The sequence below is a fragment of the Urocitellus parryii genome, chromosome 12, assembly GCF_045843805.1.
Source record: "Urocitellus parryii isolate mUroPar1 chromosome 12, mUroPar1.hap1, whole genome shotgun sequence".
Lineage (NCBI taxonomy): Eukaryota > Metazoa > Chordata > Mammalia > Rodentia > Sciuridae > Urocitellus > Urocitellus parryii.
The window spans coordinates 87880380-87897352 of record NC_135542.1 but is presented as its reverse complement, the minus strand read 5'-3'; the positions used below and the strand labels follow the sequence as shown (position 1 = coordinate 87897352).

The following is a 16973-nucleotide window of genomic DNA, read 5'->3' as shown; positions in this document are numbered from 1 at the left end:
GATCCAAGCACAGCCAGTCCCCTGGTTGGTTGCAATCTGTGGTTTATGATCTATCGTCTAGAGTGAAAAGATGAGTTGGACCAACGATATTCCCATGTTGGGAACTGGGAGACAGAAACTGAGAGATTAAGGCTGTATTTTCTGGGGACAGAAGTTTACATAAAGGCCTGGGAAATACCAGCAGGGAGAGTCAGAACAGAAGGGACCTTTACAAACCAGAGTTTTGAAAGCATGGAGGAGGTCAGCTAGAGAGAGAGAAGGAAGTAAATTCCAGTCCATGTGCAGAGATTCTGGGAGTGAGGGAGAATGGGGCCCATGAGGAAGTTGGTCTACCTGGGTCCATTCATCTTGGACTGTCAAAGTCTACCTGGGTCCATTCATCTTGAATTAGCCTTGAACTGGTCCCAATTAACAGCTCAAGTGGTCTCAAAACAATTAATAGTTCTACAAAGTCAAATCCTCTCTGTGCCATTAATATGAACAAGTTACGTATCAGTGACCAAAACTTTCATCAGTTCTGTAACTGTCATGTCCTAAGGGAGGTATGTCTTTGCTTAAATAACTAAACTTAGACAATGAAGACAACTTTATGAATCTTTATAATGAGCTCTCAGTGGCCCTCTTAATAGGAAATATCAAAATGCATCATGTAAAAAAGCTATTCACTGAGTGGTTTACAGCCTAGTGATAAAAACTAAAATATAGTTAGAGAATCCACGGAAAGGTTTTACATTGAAAATAAAACCATCAAATCCAGTAGTGCATTACTGCATTCTCCCTTAAACTGCCAATTACTTGGAGTAGAGACCTGGTGAAGAATTCTCACTCTGGTGCCAACTAGAGACTAGCCTTAACCCAGGATGTTCCTCTCTGAGTTGTTAACATTGAACTTCCTTGCTTTTTTTTTTTTTTTTTTAAGATCTCCAAATTTCAGGTGACCTTTTCTTTCATACTGTCTTTAAACACACTGTTGGTTACATGGAATCTCAGCAAGTCCTGCTTTTTTACATTATGCATGTTTATATTCCCTACTAAAGAGGATTCCATATTAAAAAGTATCATTATAAAGAGTTATACATTTGTCTTCGTTCTCTAAGTTATTTATATAGTAGACACGCCTTCCTTAGGATGCCATGGTTATAGAACTGATGAAAGTTTGAGTGATTAATACTTGTTCACAGAGTGTTTGAATTCATACAGCTTGAGTCTTAGACACCATGTTAAGCTCTTTGATGATAAGTCAAAAAATAATTAGACATAAATCTTGACCTTCAAGGAGCTGATGGGCTTAAACTTTGATGCTGAGGGAAGACATTATGAAATACTCTGAGACTTTGGAGAGGGAGAAAGGAAATTAATTTTTCTCTCCCTGCTGGTATTTCCCAGGCCCTTATATTAACTTCTGTCCCCAGAAAATACAGCCTCAATCTCTCAATTTCTATCTCCCAGTTCCCAACATGGGAATATCTTTGGTCCAACTCATCTTTTCACTGTAGACCATAGATCATTCACCACAGATCACAACCAACCAGTGGACTGGCTTTGCTTGGGTCCAGTGGCCCCTCCTGATCCAGTTAGCTGTGGCTGAAGAGAAGAGTCATGTTTTATTGATTGCAGCTATGCAGACGGAGGAATTAGCTTGAAGGAAGGAATCCCAGTGTGTTTGGGGGCAATAGGTGCACATGAGCCATGCTCACAGCAGTGCTGGGATCTGAACCCAGGGAACTGGAGAGACAGTGGTCTAGATTCAGACTGCCATCTTCAGAGTATTGTATAAAGAATTGTGCAGGGGCTAAGTTATACTATTTGTTTCTGTCGGATGTCTTCCCTTTTTTCCTGCCAAAATATATTAGGAAAGAGATGTGAGTCAACATACATGCTGAGGTGATCAGCACAGCCTGCACCTGTTTGGGGCCAGCCCAGAGCTCCTTGAAGCCTCATGCAAACCTTCAGGTCTCAAGTGTTCCAAGACTGTCATTCTGTTTCAGACAGCAGGTTTGTTTTCTCTGGTTAAAAGTACCATCTCTATAAAAATATTCGATTCAACTGGAAAAAAAACCCAGCTACTTCTCTTTTCTTGCTTTTAGCTATTTCTTTTCTTTTGGGGGCTCCAAAATGGTGTCGATGGGTATAGAGCTGCATCCTACAAATAGCTGTTGAGTTTGCACTGACTGTGGAACTCCATGCTAGATGCTGGATCCTGGGGTAAACTAGACTCTCACAGTCTCATACCTGAAGGCTCTGTTGTGCTGGGGCCATGGTGGCTGCCACGTCGCCTTCTAAAGGCAAATGCAGAGCCAGCATCAGAAGAAAGAGCAACAGCTTTTAACTGAATGTAAGGGAGGGAGGGAACCTTGTTCACTTCAGGGCCAACAGAGCAGCCCCACTGAGGGAGCATCTAGCTCTGTTTTTCTTTGGGAATCTAAGAGACAGCTGCACATAACAGAAGCAAAGCCAAACTGGAATCATGGAACTAGCCATGGTGCCTTTTCTGGAAGGCTTTTGTGGATGTAAAGAGAGTTTTTTTTTTTCCCCTCCTTTCTCTTTGCACAGTAATATAATTTCCTCCCTTGATTTCTGGGCAGAAAGTCAGCATTCCAACAAGATGTGCTTTAATTGATTGCAGCTATTAAATCCCTTGGCTTCCAGGCATATGGTCCAGGGCATAAGAGACGCATGGAAATTTTAAATTTAATCATCTTCCTTTCTGTATGTAGGAAACTTGACAAAGGCATTGGGAAAGGGAATGGTGAGGGGGTGGTGCTCGATTTCCACACCACGATAGCCTTTAGGGATTGAGGTAAGAATTTGAAATCTTATTAATATAGTTTTTGGTTCCCATTAAATTTTTGGATCTGTGTTCTGGTTTCTAAATTGGCAGGTGAGGCTTCTAGGGAGTCCAGCTCTCCCAGATTAGAGAAGCCACTTGCTATGCATTCCTGCCTAGCGACCCATCTTTCTCACATTATGCCTTAAATGCCTCCATTGTATTTCATCCCAGGCCACCCTTACATCAGAACTGTATGAGTTAGTGGTAGAATATGAACTTTTTTTTTTTCTTTAGATGATGAGGATTTAAGAGCAAGCAAGGCCAGGATATTAGCATATCCTCCTCCAGCATATTTTCATTACTGCCTGGCACATCTTTAGGTAATACTGTTTTAAATTAAAGAAAAATGAAATGCTTCAGCTTTGGGTTGTTCCTAGAACCCATGATTGTTTGAAGAACGTGGCAACTTTGCCCTGATCTACACACATACAGTGGAATTCTGCAGTGAGAAGTGAATCCTAAAATGTTTAACAGGAAAAACTGGAACCTCAGAGCTCTAAATAATTGTACTGATAAAAAAACCATTTATGTATGCATCATACATTTTATCTTTGTAGGAAGAAACCATTCTGCCTTTGGCTGCCAGTTTAGTTCAGTTCCTGGTATCTCTAGTTAGGCAAGGGCCAAAGGCTTCCCTTCCTGCTGCTTCACATGCTGTGGGGCCCAGCTCTGCTTGGCAGGAGACTAGGTGTCTGGCCAGTCCAGTCAGCTCTCTGCCCCACTCTGCCACTCTGCCCACCCTGCTCTGGTCACTTACCTCACTCTCTTCAACGGGGGGTGGAGGGACCTCCTTGATAATCTGAAAAACAAAGAAAGAAAGAATAGGTCAGTGAAAATCTCCAGCCACCTGCTTTCTAAAAGGTCTGCTCTTAGGAGGCTGCCTTGGAAGCATGACCATATGACCAGGAGAATGGCTCCCAGCATGGCAGACTTACTCAGTGCCATGTTCTACTTGGTCCGAATAGCTCAGTGGGTTAAAGCATAACCCATTCTTAATATTGTAGTTTTGTACAGAGAAATAGGTTCTATAGGTAAGAGTGTCACTTCTTCCCCAGGCAGCTATCTTGCAAATGTATTCACTCATTTATTCATCCAGTCTTTCATGTATTGTATTAAAGCACTCTTCCCTTTATCCAATGGTCCAACAAACAATGACAGAAGTTAAGATGGCACTGCAGAGATGAACCAGATATGTCACTGGCCTCAGTGAATACCCATCAAGAGAGGATGTGCTGGTTAGTCAGAGCATTTCCTGACAGAAGGCAGCAAAGGCAGAATGTCTCCTTTTCACTGACATTTCGGGTCATAAACATTTGAATAACAGTTTTATAAGACAGTACTTTGCAGATGCCCATCATCAGGGCTGAAGAGAGACACATGGATATTTGGGGCAGGCAAGTAATTAGGAACTCCTTCTAATCCATGAGAGGATGGATGACCCAGGGGAGGACAGGGGAAGATGAACGGATGACATGCTTGTCCCAACTTGTTCATTCTACTTATAAAAGGAAAGTCCTTGCAGTTCATTGAATTTAGGATTTCTGACATGGTGGTGGCCTTTATCTACTGTGATCCCTCAGGGGCTCCCTATCCTCACCCAAAGTTTATCATCAGGATTTTGAGGGGTCTCCTACATGCATTGTTTTTCTTTAGAAAGTTCTGGTAAGTTCCAAACTCCATCCTATATCTCTCTTGATGTCTCAGCATCAGGGCTGTCCACTTCATAGATGGGCGTTCAGGCATCATCCACGGGTCTCATTCTTTAGACTTCTAGGAAGAGAGCTTGTCCCTGACTGTAGGTCAGGCTGCCTAGGTGGCATCAACCTCCTCACCTCTCCCTACCAAGCATACATCTCCTCTGATTCCATAATTCTGAGACCTCACTAGGGCTCTGATCTCCATCGCTGTCACTCACCCTACCCTAATCTGCAATGTCATCTCTGTAGGATGAGACCTACCAACTTCATCCTGTCTACGGAGACACCAGCCATCTGAAAGTATGGTATTCAATTAATTGAAGAGGCAGAGATAAAGGCCTCCAGGGGTTTTGAGCTATCATTTCATCTGCCTCCACTTCCTGGCTGCTGTGGGAAGCCATGATTTTGCTCACCCACTCAACTTTGGCTCAGAATTCCTCCAGGAGGTCTCTGGGGAGGACTTGTGACTGCCCCATGCTAATTTCCCATCATCTCAGAAGTAACGAATTATTTTAACACAGGAAATGCCTGGAAACTGGAGGGGTGAGGAGCTGAGGATAGTGGTTTGAGATGAAGAGAGCGGAGTGAGAGGGACAGCAGGGTGTTTGGGGACACGAGCAAATGCTAACATGGGCACTATGCACAGTGTGCAAAGCAAGTTTCCTGGCTCTGAAGAGGCTGGGGCAGAGCAGACAGGCTGTTGTCTTCACAGGGCTATAGCTGCTCCTTCTCTCCATGGAAACATAGTGCAACGGTCAAACATGAATCCCACATTGCCTTCTCCTGACTGTCAGGATTTGAGAAATCCCTCAACCTCCCTGAGCTCCACTGTCCTCATCTGCTAAGAAGGGCAAGAACATTAACCTTGCAGCAGTTAAGTCATGATGAGTAGTTACGTGTGTTAAACTCTTGGTACAGAGAGTGCTCCATAGATGGGGCCAATTATTAGTACTCTCTCTTTCTTGTCTGCCCCTTGCCTTTATTACATCTTTAGTAACCCCCTGCATTTACCAGATGGCTAGATATGGTGGGTTCAAGAGAACTGATGGAGGTCCCAAGAGAACAGAGCTTCATAAAATGAGTGAGATGGGAGGCTGGTGTTCAGGTGGCCAGGGATTCAAGGGGAGACAGTCGTCTCGTATATATCAGCACAAGACAATGGTCAGGAAGTGCTGCACCAAGTGGCCCACCACTTAGACCAACCCATCTGTGGGGTTGATGCTTGATTTAATATTAACTATTGCTTGAGTATCTTTTGAGTCTCTCTTCTACATCCTACCATGTGCCAGACTCTTAGGGGAACCCAAAAGACAATGCCAAAATACATGGCATTAAATATTAATCAAAGGAGACTAGTCTGATAATTAAGATTTCACATTATAAGCTGGATATTTCAACTTCTGAAAAAATGCCACCATGTTCAGTGGAACAGGAATTAGGCACTTCCAATCTAGTGTCATTGGTTGGGTGTCAACTATGTTCAGCAAGAATGAGGAGAGGTCTTCCCATTGCTTTAAGCCTATGCACCACCAGCCTGCCCCTGGAGACAGGGAGCAGCTTGCCCATAGGATGGTAAGAGGACTTTTCTTGTGATCCAGACAGGCTGAACTTGAAGTCATGAAATGATTTATTTCCAAGCAGTGAAGCTGGATGGGTTCTCCGTGAGTGGCCCAAATTCTTATGCCAAGACCAACACATGGGCCACCCAAAGGAGTGTTCTGAGCATGGGGTCATGTCAGCCTTCTTGGTGCCTCCCATGGACAGCCAGAGCCTGTGTTGCCTGAGAGCTGCTTGGTCAACTGCCTGCCTCACTCCCAAGCCTGCAGCACCACTGCAGCCTGGCTGCCCATGAGGGGCCTTAAAAACACACATCTCAAAGGTCTGAGCTCAGCCTTCACTACTTAAAACCTGACGATGGCTTCCTGTGGGGAAAAGGATAAAAATGCCAACTGGCCCCAACACTTCTCCGTGTCTTTTCTTCTCTTTGCTGTCTGCAATTCCTGCTCCTTCTACATACTGTGCAGCTTCTCAGCTGCAGTGTCTTTTGCCTAACCGTTCATCTCCCCCTTTATAAAGCTCAGTCAAACCCCTGCATGCTCTGTTCCCAGCTCACTGACCAATCGCTAATAAGTGCATCTCCCCCAGAATCTCTCAGAATGGGCAAAGTCTCCTTTTTGGGCTCTCACACTGTGTGTGTGTGGGTGGGAGGGGTCTCATTTAAAATCATAATTAAAGGGTAAATTGTGTGATTCTTTACTTCCAACCAGCATGATCAGAAAGTCTTGATTTCTATCTAGAACACAAGTTAGCATCTGCTGCAGAGCTGGGGCTGGGTTTGACCCATGTCCTCTGTGTAGGTTTTGGGAGGTTCTTCTTGTTTGTAGTGGGGTTTTCAGTTTCTGCCTCATTAAGAGAGACAAGGAGAAGATGGATAAAATTGAAGAGATCCGTAATAAAATATTTAAAAAGAAAACACCCCAACAAGCATATTTATAGGCCTCATGTGGGAGAACTGAATGGCAGTGCTGAGGGTGGCCAGCACCCCTTCCCCACTAAGTACCATCTTTAGGTGGTCAGGAAGTGACCATTTGCCTCTGTGGCAGAGCTTCCCTAGTGCCCCTTTTGCACTTATATTTGAGCTGGTGAAATAAAAGGGATAAGAAAAATGAGATGGATGAAACTTCTAGATTCTTTTAGTGTTTCTTTGCCACCTGAGAATTTCTTGAAATTTCTCTAAGTTGGGAGAAGCATCTCCTTGCCTCTCTTATCAATGACTTGAATTCTGAGCTAATCTATCTCTGTTCAGGTGGACATGAAGTGGGTGAGATCTAATAGGTGGACATGAAGTGGCCGAGATCTAACAAAGACTGTTGTACATATTTTTAAAAAGTCAGAAAGGCCAGGTAGACTCTTATGAAATTGAAATCTTACTTCTAATTGATTGAAATCATATTCAAGTTTTAATTTTTATTTTATTATTATTTTTTATGGTGCAAGGGTTTGAGCCCAGGGCCTTGTGCATGCAAGGCAAGCCCTCTACCAGCTGAGTATATCCCCAGCCCCATATTCATATGCACCCCTGAGTGTGGCTGTTGGAAGCAGTAGTGACAAAAGATGTGGAGATTTATTTAGAATGATATGAATAGAGCAGAAAACCCCCATAAACCAGGACCTATCTGATAACTGCAAAGTTTAACTGCTGTGGTTTATTTATCAACTTCAACTGCTGGACCTCTGTAAAGCATCTGGTGAGTTTATTTTGCTTGTTATGCCTTTTTTTTTTCCCTCTGAAAGTACTAAAGTTTTGTTCCTAATTTCAAGTTCTGTTCCTTGCCTCTCTTTGCTCTTGCTAACCCTACTGCTATGGTCTTGTGCAATGGAATGCAAATGTGGTCCATCCATATTTTAACATGGGTGCTCCTTCCTCAATCATTTAATGTTGAGGGTCAGGCTACGTGAGGAGCAGGAGGACAAACAGGGTCCCTTGTTTTTTCTCTGTCACTTTGTTAAGAAATCCCCCACCATGACTTCACAGTTCTCCTCCTGCTCTTATCATCTGTTTCTTCCCCCGTGACGGGAGTTGGCTATGGGATAATAGGAACAAGCTCCTGGGAGAAGATGATCATCTTGTGGCATTTGATGTGGGTCTAAACAGGAACTCTTTATTGGCTCTTTTCCTCTTAAGCTGAATGTAGCATCTCAGCGTTCCTTTTTTAGGAGCTGCCTTTGGGACATCTCTGTACCTCCTCTACACCAAAGGCCTGGTCTCTTGGTTGCTGCAAAGTAAAACTTCCTTGGCACACAGGCAACTCTGCTATTTAGACCAAATCCAAGAGAACTGCTTGAGATAACTACTTTATGAATAAAATTAAGCTCCTGTCCTCTAATTTTGGCCAGTGATTTCAAACTTTTTGAGAATCAGAATCACCTGGCTGGTTTCTTACAGCATAAATATTCTGGGCAGCACTGCTCTGTGTCTCATTAGCAGGTTTGGGGCCAGACACTTGCATTTCTAAGACATTCCCAGCTGATGCTGAGCCTGCTGGTCTGTGGACCACATTTGAGAAGTGCAAATTAGCTTATTTCTAACAACGCTACACATGAATTAGATATGTGGGGACGTATGGTTTGCCTCAGACCAGACAGGCACTCTGCTGACAGTTGCTTATGGATAGAAACACCAGGTTTGGAAATGTTTCATTCTAACAATGATGGTATTCTAGTTCTGTTGTCAGGAACTCTGAGCTCTTCAAGGCCTCCATTGTCCTTGTGGGGAAGACATAAAGCTGCAATGGAGGAGACTCTCAGCTCTTCTTGTAGGTACCCCTTTGCTTCTTCTAGTGAGCATTTGAGCAGAAATGGTATGGTTTTGAATCCTGGACCCGTACTGAGAAAATTCCAGGCAAATAGTTCCCTGGGAATCAGGGGCTTAGATCTTTCACTAGCAGCACCAATGGCAATGAACTCCCTGAGCTGGGTTTGCATCTCCGGATTCTGTGCCTCTAGAAGACCTAGGTACACTTGGCCAGCTTTATCTTTGACACATAGCTCAGCTCCTGTTACTCAGCCACTGTTTTTGGAATGAATGAATGAGAGGCATTCCTGTTAAGGGAATGGGAAAGGAAATATTTCTGATGGCCTTAACTTGCTTGCCTCTCAAGTAAAGCACACGATGCAAGACTCACTTCTGGTCTTTCAATTCCCCATTGAAATGATTCTTTAGTGATTAAGCTGCTAATAGCCCCAACTGCCAAGAGCAGGTTGTAACCCCTGGATGCATCATGGGGATTTCATTAGTGTCATGGGTTGGACTTAATAATTAATCAGGATTATTTACTAGACATCATCTATCTCCCCTTCTATCCCCTTAAGTCACCGTTGCCAAGTAGATTCACTGCTTTTAGGGTCAAGATTCCACTTCCCAGTTTTGCATCTCAAGCTAATTTCCAAGAAAAGTTCCTAAAATTTGAAAAGTACAGGTGGTCTCTATTATGATACAGTTATGCAACACATGAATTGGATCCCACGTGGTAGGTAAACTGGGAAACACACTTAGTAAACTGTGAAATTGTGTTAGCTTGAAATAGGGCTTTTTTTTCTCCCTCCAAGAGGTAAAGGAGATGTTAATATGTATTTGGGTTTTTTTTATTTGTTTTTTAGTGGTGGTGGCAGTAAAATTCACATAATATAATGTTAACCATCATACACTGAAAATCACAAGATGATTATATTTGGTGCCACTGAGTAACATAGGGTTAATGTAAAAATGCCATCCAGCTTCCACTGATGACCTGGGGAAGTCTGTGCAAAATTCACGCACATCTCATCCGTTTCTCACTTCTGTTTATCCCTGCGTGATGCAAACATAGATTGTGCTCCTGTGTGTGATTTCTTATCTTCACAGGAGCTTTTATACAGCATCTTCGATATGAGGGTATGTCCTGGTTACAGGAACCAGGGAGTAGATGGAGGAGGAGAACGTTCAGTGTGGGGAAGAGAAGAGAGAGGGCAGGAGGCTGTGAGAGCGACAGGTGTCATGAAGCTTCATGGGAGACCCTGCTGAGAACTGAAGGAAAGACAGTGGAACTCTGAGCCTCCATGTTTCTTTACAGGAGAAACTTGTGAAGAACAGGTTGGAAGGCTGAGCAGCGGAATGGTGCTTTCATAGCACTGAATCCTATTCGGAACCACATAAATAGCCTTTTTTTTTTTAAATGAAAAAGGAACCTGGCAATACAACAAAAGCCCATTTTCTATTTTAAGCCAGTGCATTAGGAATAACAAGACAATGAGTCACAGCCATTCACCTCTAGTTTTGCGACACTTGGTCCTAAAAATCTCCTTCCTACCAACTCATCTCTAACTCCAAGCAACAGTGCAGGGCTATACTTGTGCCCACAAATGTTGATCTTTATAACAATCAAGGCAAAGGGCCATGTTTACTGCAGCACTTTATTAAGAATTTAAGATATTTAAAATAGTGGGATGATTTATTGAGTTTATTATTCTTTGTAGCATATTATTTTTATAAGACTGTACAGTTTCACATGTTCTGCTCTGAACCATTAATTCTGTTATTTTCATGGGCCAAAATTCCATAATGCAGTGATATTTTTAGGAATACTCTTAAGTTATAGGAGAAATAGTGTCATTGAGAGAATTCTCAGTGCATCTGCTATTTAACAACTCTTGTTAGCTTTGGAGAGAGCAAAGGAAATACTGCTGACAGGGTCTGACTTCTTTATTTGATTTCTGGTCTTTGGTGCTTTCCATATGTATAGTACAACCCCAAAGGGTCTGATTAATAATATACCTTGGGTTTGGGGTAATTCTAGATCATGAGCTCATGTGTCATTTGCATTTATCCCGAGAATCTGATGAGGCTTGGGTTGAGGGACCAACCCACCAGAGGATTTAAGATTCCTCCTGCAGATTCCTAAGTTGTTCTTCTCTGCTTGTGACTTACAGAACCCCAAGGAGTGTACATTTGAACTCAAAGGCTCTGAGAGTTTACGGTCGTGAATTCTCAAGGAAACACTTCAAACCCTTCCTTTCACTCAAGAACCCAACTTAATGCCTAAGACTCAATTCCAACTCCCAAGCTTTTAAAAACTCAGGAAAGGCTATTAAACCAGATTTATAGGTCACTGTGATCAGAAACTCTCTCCCTGGATAGCCACTGCTTGGGGGTCAGCTGATCTTCTGATTTCCAGATTCTTCACTTTGGATCTGGAAATAGCTCCTATTTTCTTGTGAGTCTGGCTCTGCATTTAAAACAACTCTTACTTGATTTATGCAGGTTATATTTTTTTGTTCTTGTTTTGCAGCAGAGTCAAGAGTAATTGATTTTTCACAAATGCTTATTTCCTGCATTCTCTGTGGGGTTATTTCAAATAAATGATGTATTGTGATGGCCAAAAAAGAAAAAAATTGGAGTAAGATCATTGCTTATCCTTGGACTTCTGGGTTGATCTCTTACAGCCAACTCAGCCATTGTTCCCTTACCAGGTAGGTTCTATGAGAGCAGAAGCCATCGGAACAGAGTAGTTTGTAGAAGAAATGCCAATTCAGATGGAAAAGCCATCTGCCAATGGCTTTAATATCACAGGTAGAAGGGATGCTTGCTTTTTATGTTCTAGCCTTCTATTTGGATTCCCCAACCTTATAGGTAAAAATTCTTCTAATAAAAGTCAAGAAACCAAGGGAAAATGAGCATGTGATATGGAAGACATTCAGGAAGGGCAAGAGGCTAGCTGATGGGAGATGAAGGGATCTTCCCACTATACAGACTGATGAAGTTTAATGGAAACCTCACAAATATTGGAGCTGGCGTCGGGTATCAGTGCTGTCCCAGTTCTGCCTGAAGCTTGCACTTATACACTATAAAAGTTTAGCAAAGGCTGGTGCTAAGGGTGTTGATCTGGAATGAAGTAAAAGAAGTTTTCAAAGAAATGAGCTCAATTTTTTTCCTATTTGGAATTTGAATTTCATTAAATTTTTGGCCTCTTATCTCCGTGAAGCTGGGATTGTTTAAAAACCATCAATATTTAAGTGAGAATCATGGCAGGAATTTTAACGTGAGTTGATAAGTCCTAAGTGACTTACATGGTAATTTAGAAGAACAGCACGCATATTCTCCATTAGATGACATTCAGTGTCACTGCAAAACTTAGTAAGTGAAATGATAGAAGAAATCCATGAATTCAGAACCCCTGAGGCTTGGCAGAGGAGCCTCTGGACTCTACCTGGGTTATGGGCAAGATTACTCCAGCCACTAGCAGTGCCAGTGGGATCTGAGCAGGGAACACAGGGAACGAGGATATGTTGATGATGTTTCACATATTTTCAAGCTTGCTAGCACTGGTGCAGGCTCTGAGGAGGGCAGGAAAGAGGCTGGAAGTTCCTCATAACCCAGGAACTTCAGCTGCTTCAACATTCTCTAGGAGTGTGTTTCCCAAATATATTTGGTAGAATACCAGTGTCCTTCCAGATGTCAGTATTTGGAAAGTTGGGTATGGATAGGCCAAGGAAGAATTCCAGGATCAGAATAAGTTTGGGGATTCACAATGCAACTTATCCTATTTAAGGCTCTGAGAAGTCTTGCAACAAAGGTAACTATTTAACTCAGTTTAATGGTGTCTTTCAAACTTACTGTTTCACTATCTCTTGTTCTACAGTGTGCCTGTTCCACATTTTGCAAGGTATTACTGTCCTGTGGACATAGTTTGGAAAAACTGTCCATGTTTATTTGCACCATAGTACCCTCAGGTATTTCAATATATGACCATATTTGAGAACTACAGACCAGACAGTCTAGGAATGGGGAATAGAGTCACTTACAGAAGGTTAGAGAGTAAGGAAGCAACCATAGAGATGACATGATGCCAATATTCTAATTTTTCACATGGGGGAAACTACTGCCAATGAGTTTGCTTATTCTTTTAACTCACAGAAGCAGATGTGGTAATGGAAACTATCATCTTTGAAGCAGCTTGCCTCTTTGTAGTGCACCTGCAGCCCTGAGGACAGAGTGGGTTATAAGGCAAGTGGAAAGGCTGCTCAGCAGGAATGAGGGGAACCATCAGGGAGAGGTGGGGATGAGAAAGGACTGGGTGTAGGGGGTGTGAGGTGCAGAGCTCCAGAGGGGAGGGCAGGGCAGATTATGGAGAAGCTGTGTGTAGTGAGAACTAATCTTTTAAGCTGTAGAGTAAAAAGTGCCCAGATGGGAATGGGTGGAGGCTGGAAGAGGATCAAGAAAGCACTGTTAGCCTGGATGAAGAGCTGCTTGTATGAATCATGTTTTAATTAAACAAACTGATGGTAAATCCCCCTGGTGATGTTAGGCTTGGTTGTCTTCTGGCCCTATAAATTAAATGTTATGCTTTAAGGTGTGGAGAGCATTATTTGAGGTCTTTATTTTTTACTTCAATTTAAGGTATATCAAGTGCTCAATTAATTTTTTCCCCTTGCAATTTGTCATTGGAGATACCTAATAGATTTATTTGTTGAACTATCCTTGAAGTTCAATAAAATGAATTAAACATGATCCTTTACATAATTCTTTAAAAACTGTTCATAATACTTACAAGTTCATTGAAAATTAAAGGGAACAGAATTTTGTTTACATGGGAAGAAATTCTGAATGCATGATCATCTCCTAACAGACTGAATGAAAATATCTGCTGTTATTTGGACAGAAATATGTTGCCTTGATTTGACCTACACAGCATGGAGGTTTAATTAGTTGCAGAAGAACTGCAAGCTCATAGCAGGATTTCTTTTTAGTTGTGGAAAATACCACAAAACATAAACTTTGCCTCTTACTATTTTAAGTGTAAGTTCAGTAGCATTATGTATATTCAAACTGTTGTGCAACTGTTTCCATATTTTTCATCTTACAAAATACAGTAAGATCTTTTCACTCAGATTCCTGATATACCATTACCCTCCTAATATATTGGGCATATTTCTAGGACTTAAAGAAATGGCTATGTCTTTTGTATGAAATATTTATGCATATAAATATTGCCTTTAACATATATGTAGGTTATGAAATACAACAACACAAACACTCAAGAAACCACCATCCAACAGAGTTCCATCAGATTATGTGTGGTTTTCTTTTGTATCTAAACTTTTCTCCAAGATGACAACTTTTTAGTATAGTTTGGGAAAAAAATAATGTACTAAGCACCCTACTCCATTTTAGAATTATTTTCTGTGATTAATTTTCCTTGTTTCCTGAAGGAGTTCACAGTAGAGTTACAGAAATACACATAAAACATGAACACTGTGATAAGATAGACAAATGTTCTAAGATAGGTTTGAATAAAGGTGCTCAGGAAACCACCTGAGGCAGCAGCTAATTTTCCCTGGGGTGGGGGAGGTGTGCTGCAAGCTCTGAGATGGAGTGAGCAATCATTGAGATGATTTTGAAGAAAGAGGAATTGTTGACAGAGTAGAGAAAGATGAAAATATTTCAGCAAAAGAAAACATGATGAGTCAAGAGATCATGGGAAAGAAGCACATGGCATGTGCCAATGTCCCCAAAGAGAAGGGTGTGCCTGGAGATGACCCTCTATTCAACTGAACTTCTCAATAGATTCTAAGATTTATTCAAGAGTTCTGAGTGAGGCACTGTGTTATGCTGTAAGAATCTACAGTGTTAACTCCCAACAGCTTCACCTTGACAGGTGAAGGCAGACAAGCAGACAGTTATAACAGCATTATCAGGGCCCATGAAGGGAGGCACAGTGCTAAGGTAGTCCATGCACAGGAGGGAAAAAGGACATGCCAGGCTGGAGAAGTAGGACCAGGTTAGGAAGAGCCTGCACATGCCACATCAAGGAGTTGGAACTTTATTTGGGAGCCACTGAATAGTCAAGAGGATTTGGACAAGGGAGTGTGCAGGGCAAAAGGTCTGATTTTCCTTTTAAAGAAAAATCTCTAGAGTGAAGATGAGAAAGACCAAAAGAGCAGTTAGAAAGAAATAGCCCAAGTGGGAGAACCCTAGACTAAGGCCACGGAGTTCATTCATTCTTTCATTCATTCCTCAACGGTGTTATAAACAACTGCTCAGTGGTAGGTACTGTGCATGTGCTGGAGTAGAGGGAGGGAGGTGAGGGGCAAGATGAGGTGTGAGAGAAGACTCTGAAGAGAGATCAGACGAGGCTTGAGAGAAGGCACCCGTGATCACTCTGCTATGGGCAGCTTTTAGTGTCCATGGTTGAAGAGCAGGTGTAGGGGATACTGTGATGAATTTAGTTTGGGATATGTTAGGCAAGATGTCTACATGTGAGAGGTCCACGGGGCCCCTGTAATGTGGCCAGGTCCTTTGGAGCCAACGCCCGTGATGGGTGAACACATCAAGTAATTGAAGTCCTGGGAGTTGGTGATTCTGCCCAGGACAAAGCACAAACATGAGCCTGGGGTTTGCTGAAGGCCTCATAAAGGTGTCCTGGCCCATCAGCACCCGGGGGCAATTCTTTCCCAAGGTGATCAGTGTCTTGGGAGCGAAGAGAAAACACACAATTGTGTGAGTCTGGGTGTAGGGATGGGCAGGCCCTGAGGTAGGGAATTGAGGGTGTTCCCTGGAGTGTTGCCAGGGACTCCGTAGATGAGAGACCAGGAGGCACTGGTTCCCTCCTCCAGATTTTTGATGTGGAGGAGCCAGTCTCCAGGGCTAAGCAGAGTGGACCCTGTCTCACTACCTGCTGAGGAGGGTGTGAAGGCGTTTGCCTGTGTGCATCAAGCTTTCAGCCTGGCTGGGCTGCAGGTTCACCCTGGCAGCTGGGTGAAGGTGAGCTCTCAGGACAGCTTGTACTTTCTAGAACAGTGTAGTGCCCACTCTCACTGAATCATGGCTTTTTTCTTCTGTAAATACTTAAGTTATTTATAACATTCACTCCTCTAAAACATTTCAACTTTCTTCCGCGATCCTCTTCTTATTCAGATTTCCTTTTCTTCCTCTTTGACAAGTTCAGTTTAGGGATTTCAACACTATTGATTCTAACTGGTGAGTAGATGGAGTGGGCCTGGCATGGCCTGAGGAGTTCTGGCGACAGCCCCTGTGGAACTGTGGTGAGGCTTTGTTTCGGGTAGAACAATGACATATGAATTTTCATTTTGGAAACTCAATGAAGCCCAGAGGGTGCCTACTCCACTGCCTCTCTTGCTTTCAGTGTGGGTTTTTTATTTTTTATTTTTTTTTTTGTGTGTGTGTATGTGCCAATAACTAAATGTAGGGCTCTTAGAAGCCAAAGGTACCCCTGAAGGGTACTGATAGCCAATTGGGAGGCACTGAAGGTTTCGATCCGGGTCATTTCCCTCTCTTTCCATCAGTTACTTCTGATAGACTATACTCAGCTAGGCTGATAATAAGTTAATTCAAGACCCATTCAGCTGGGAGTTAAGAGCGCAGATGAGAGTGGGGTCCTTTAAGAGAAGCAAGATGTGACAGGGAGTAACTACCAGCCACTCTCCTCCATCGACTTTATCCAGACAGGATCGGCAGGAAGCAGAAAGCAGGCCAAGGCAGAGGGCAGGCCTGACAGTATCCATAGCACCTAGTCTGGTCATGCTGGTCACTGCATGTACAAATGCTCTTTATGGTTAGTTAAAAGTGTCTGCCCTGCCACCCAGGACTTTGTATCCCTTTCCCATATCCAGCCACTGAGGGGTTAATGTTTGGCCCCAATCGGGGTGGGCCTTGCAGACTATCAAATATCTTGGGTGACTCCTGAAGAGAACGCTGCAGCAGGGGAGAGACTGGCCTCACGCAGCCTGTAGCCCACAGTTGCAGGGTCTTCCTGCTTTTTTGGCTTTGCCAGCAACACCAGGATGTAGTTTTGGTGCCATATCCTGGGCATTTCTCATACTTGGTGGAGGGTCAGGGAGGGTAACGGAGGTTTGGGGACCACTGTTTACAAAGACAACAGTCCTCTGTT

The 16973-nt window shown here is 42.9% G+C and overlaps 1 protein-coding gene across 1 annotated transcript in view; it reads right to left on the bottom strand.

Annotated features, from left to right (window-relative positions):
- Window positions 1-16973, bottom strand: part of Antxr1 (ANTXR cell adhesion molecule 1) — a 226441-nt gene that overhangs the window by 75925 nt on the left and 133543 nt on the right. The window contains exon 14 of the mRNA XM_026387240.2: window positions 3588-3629. Coding sequence (XP_026243025.1) covers window positions 3588-3629 — 42 coding nt within the window. The remainder of the gene's footprint in view (window positions 1-3587; window positions 3630-16973) is intronic.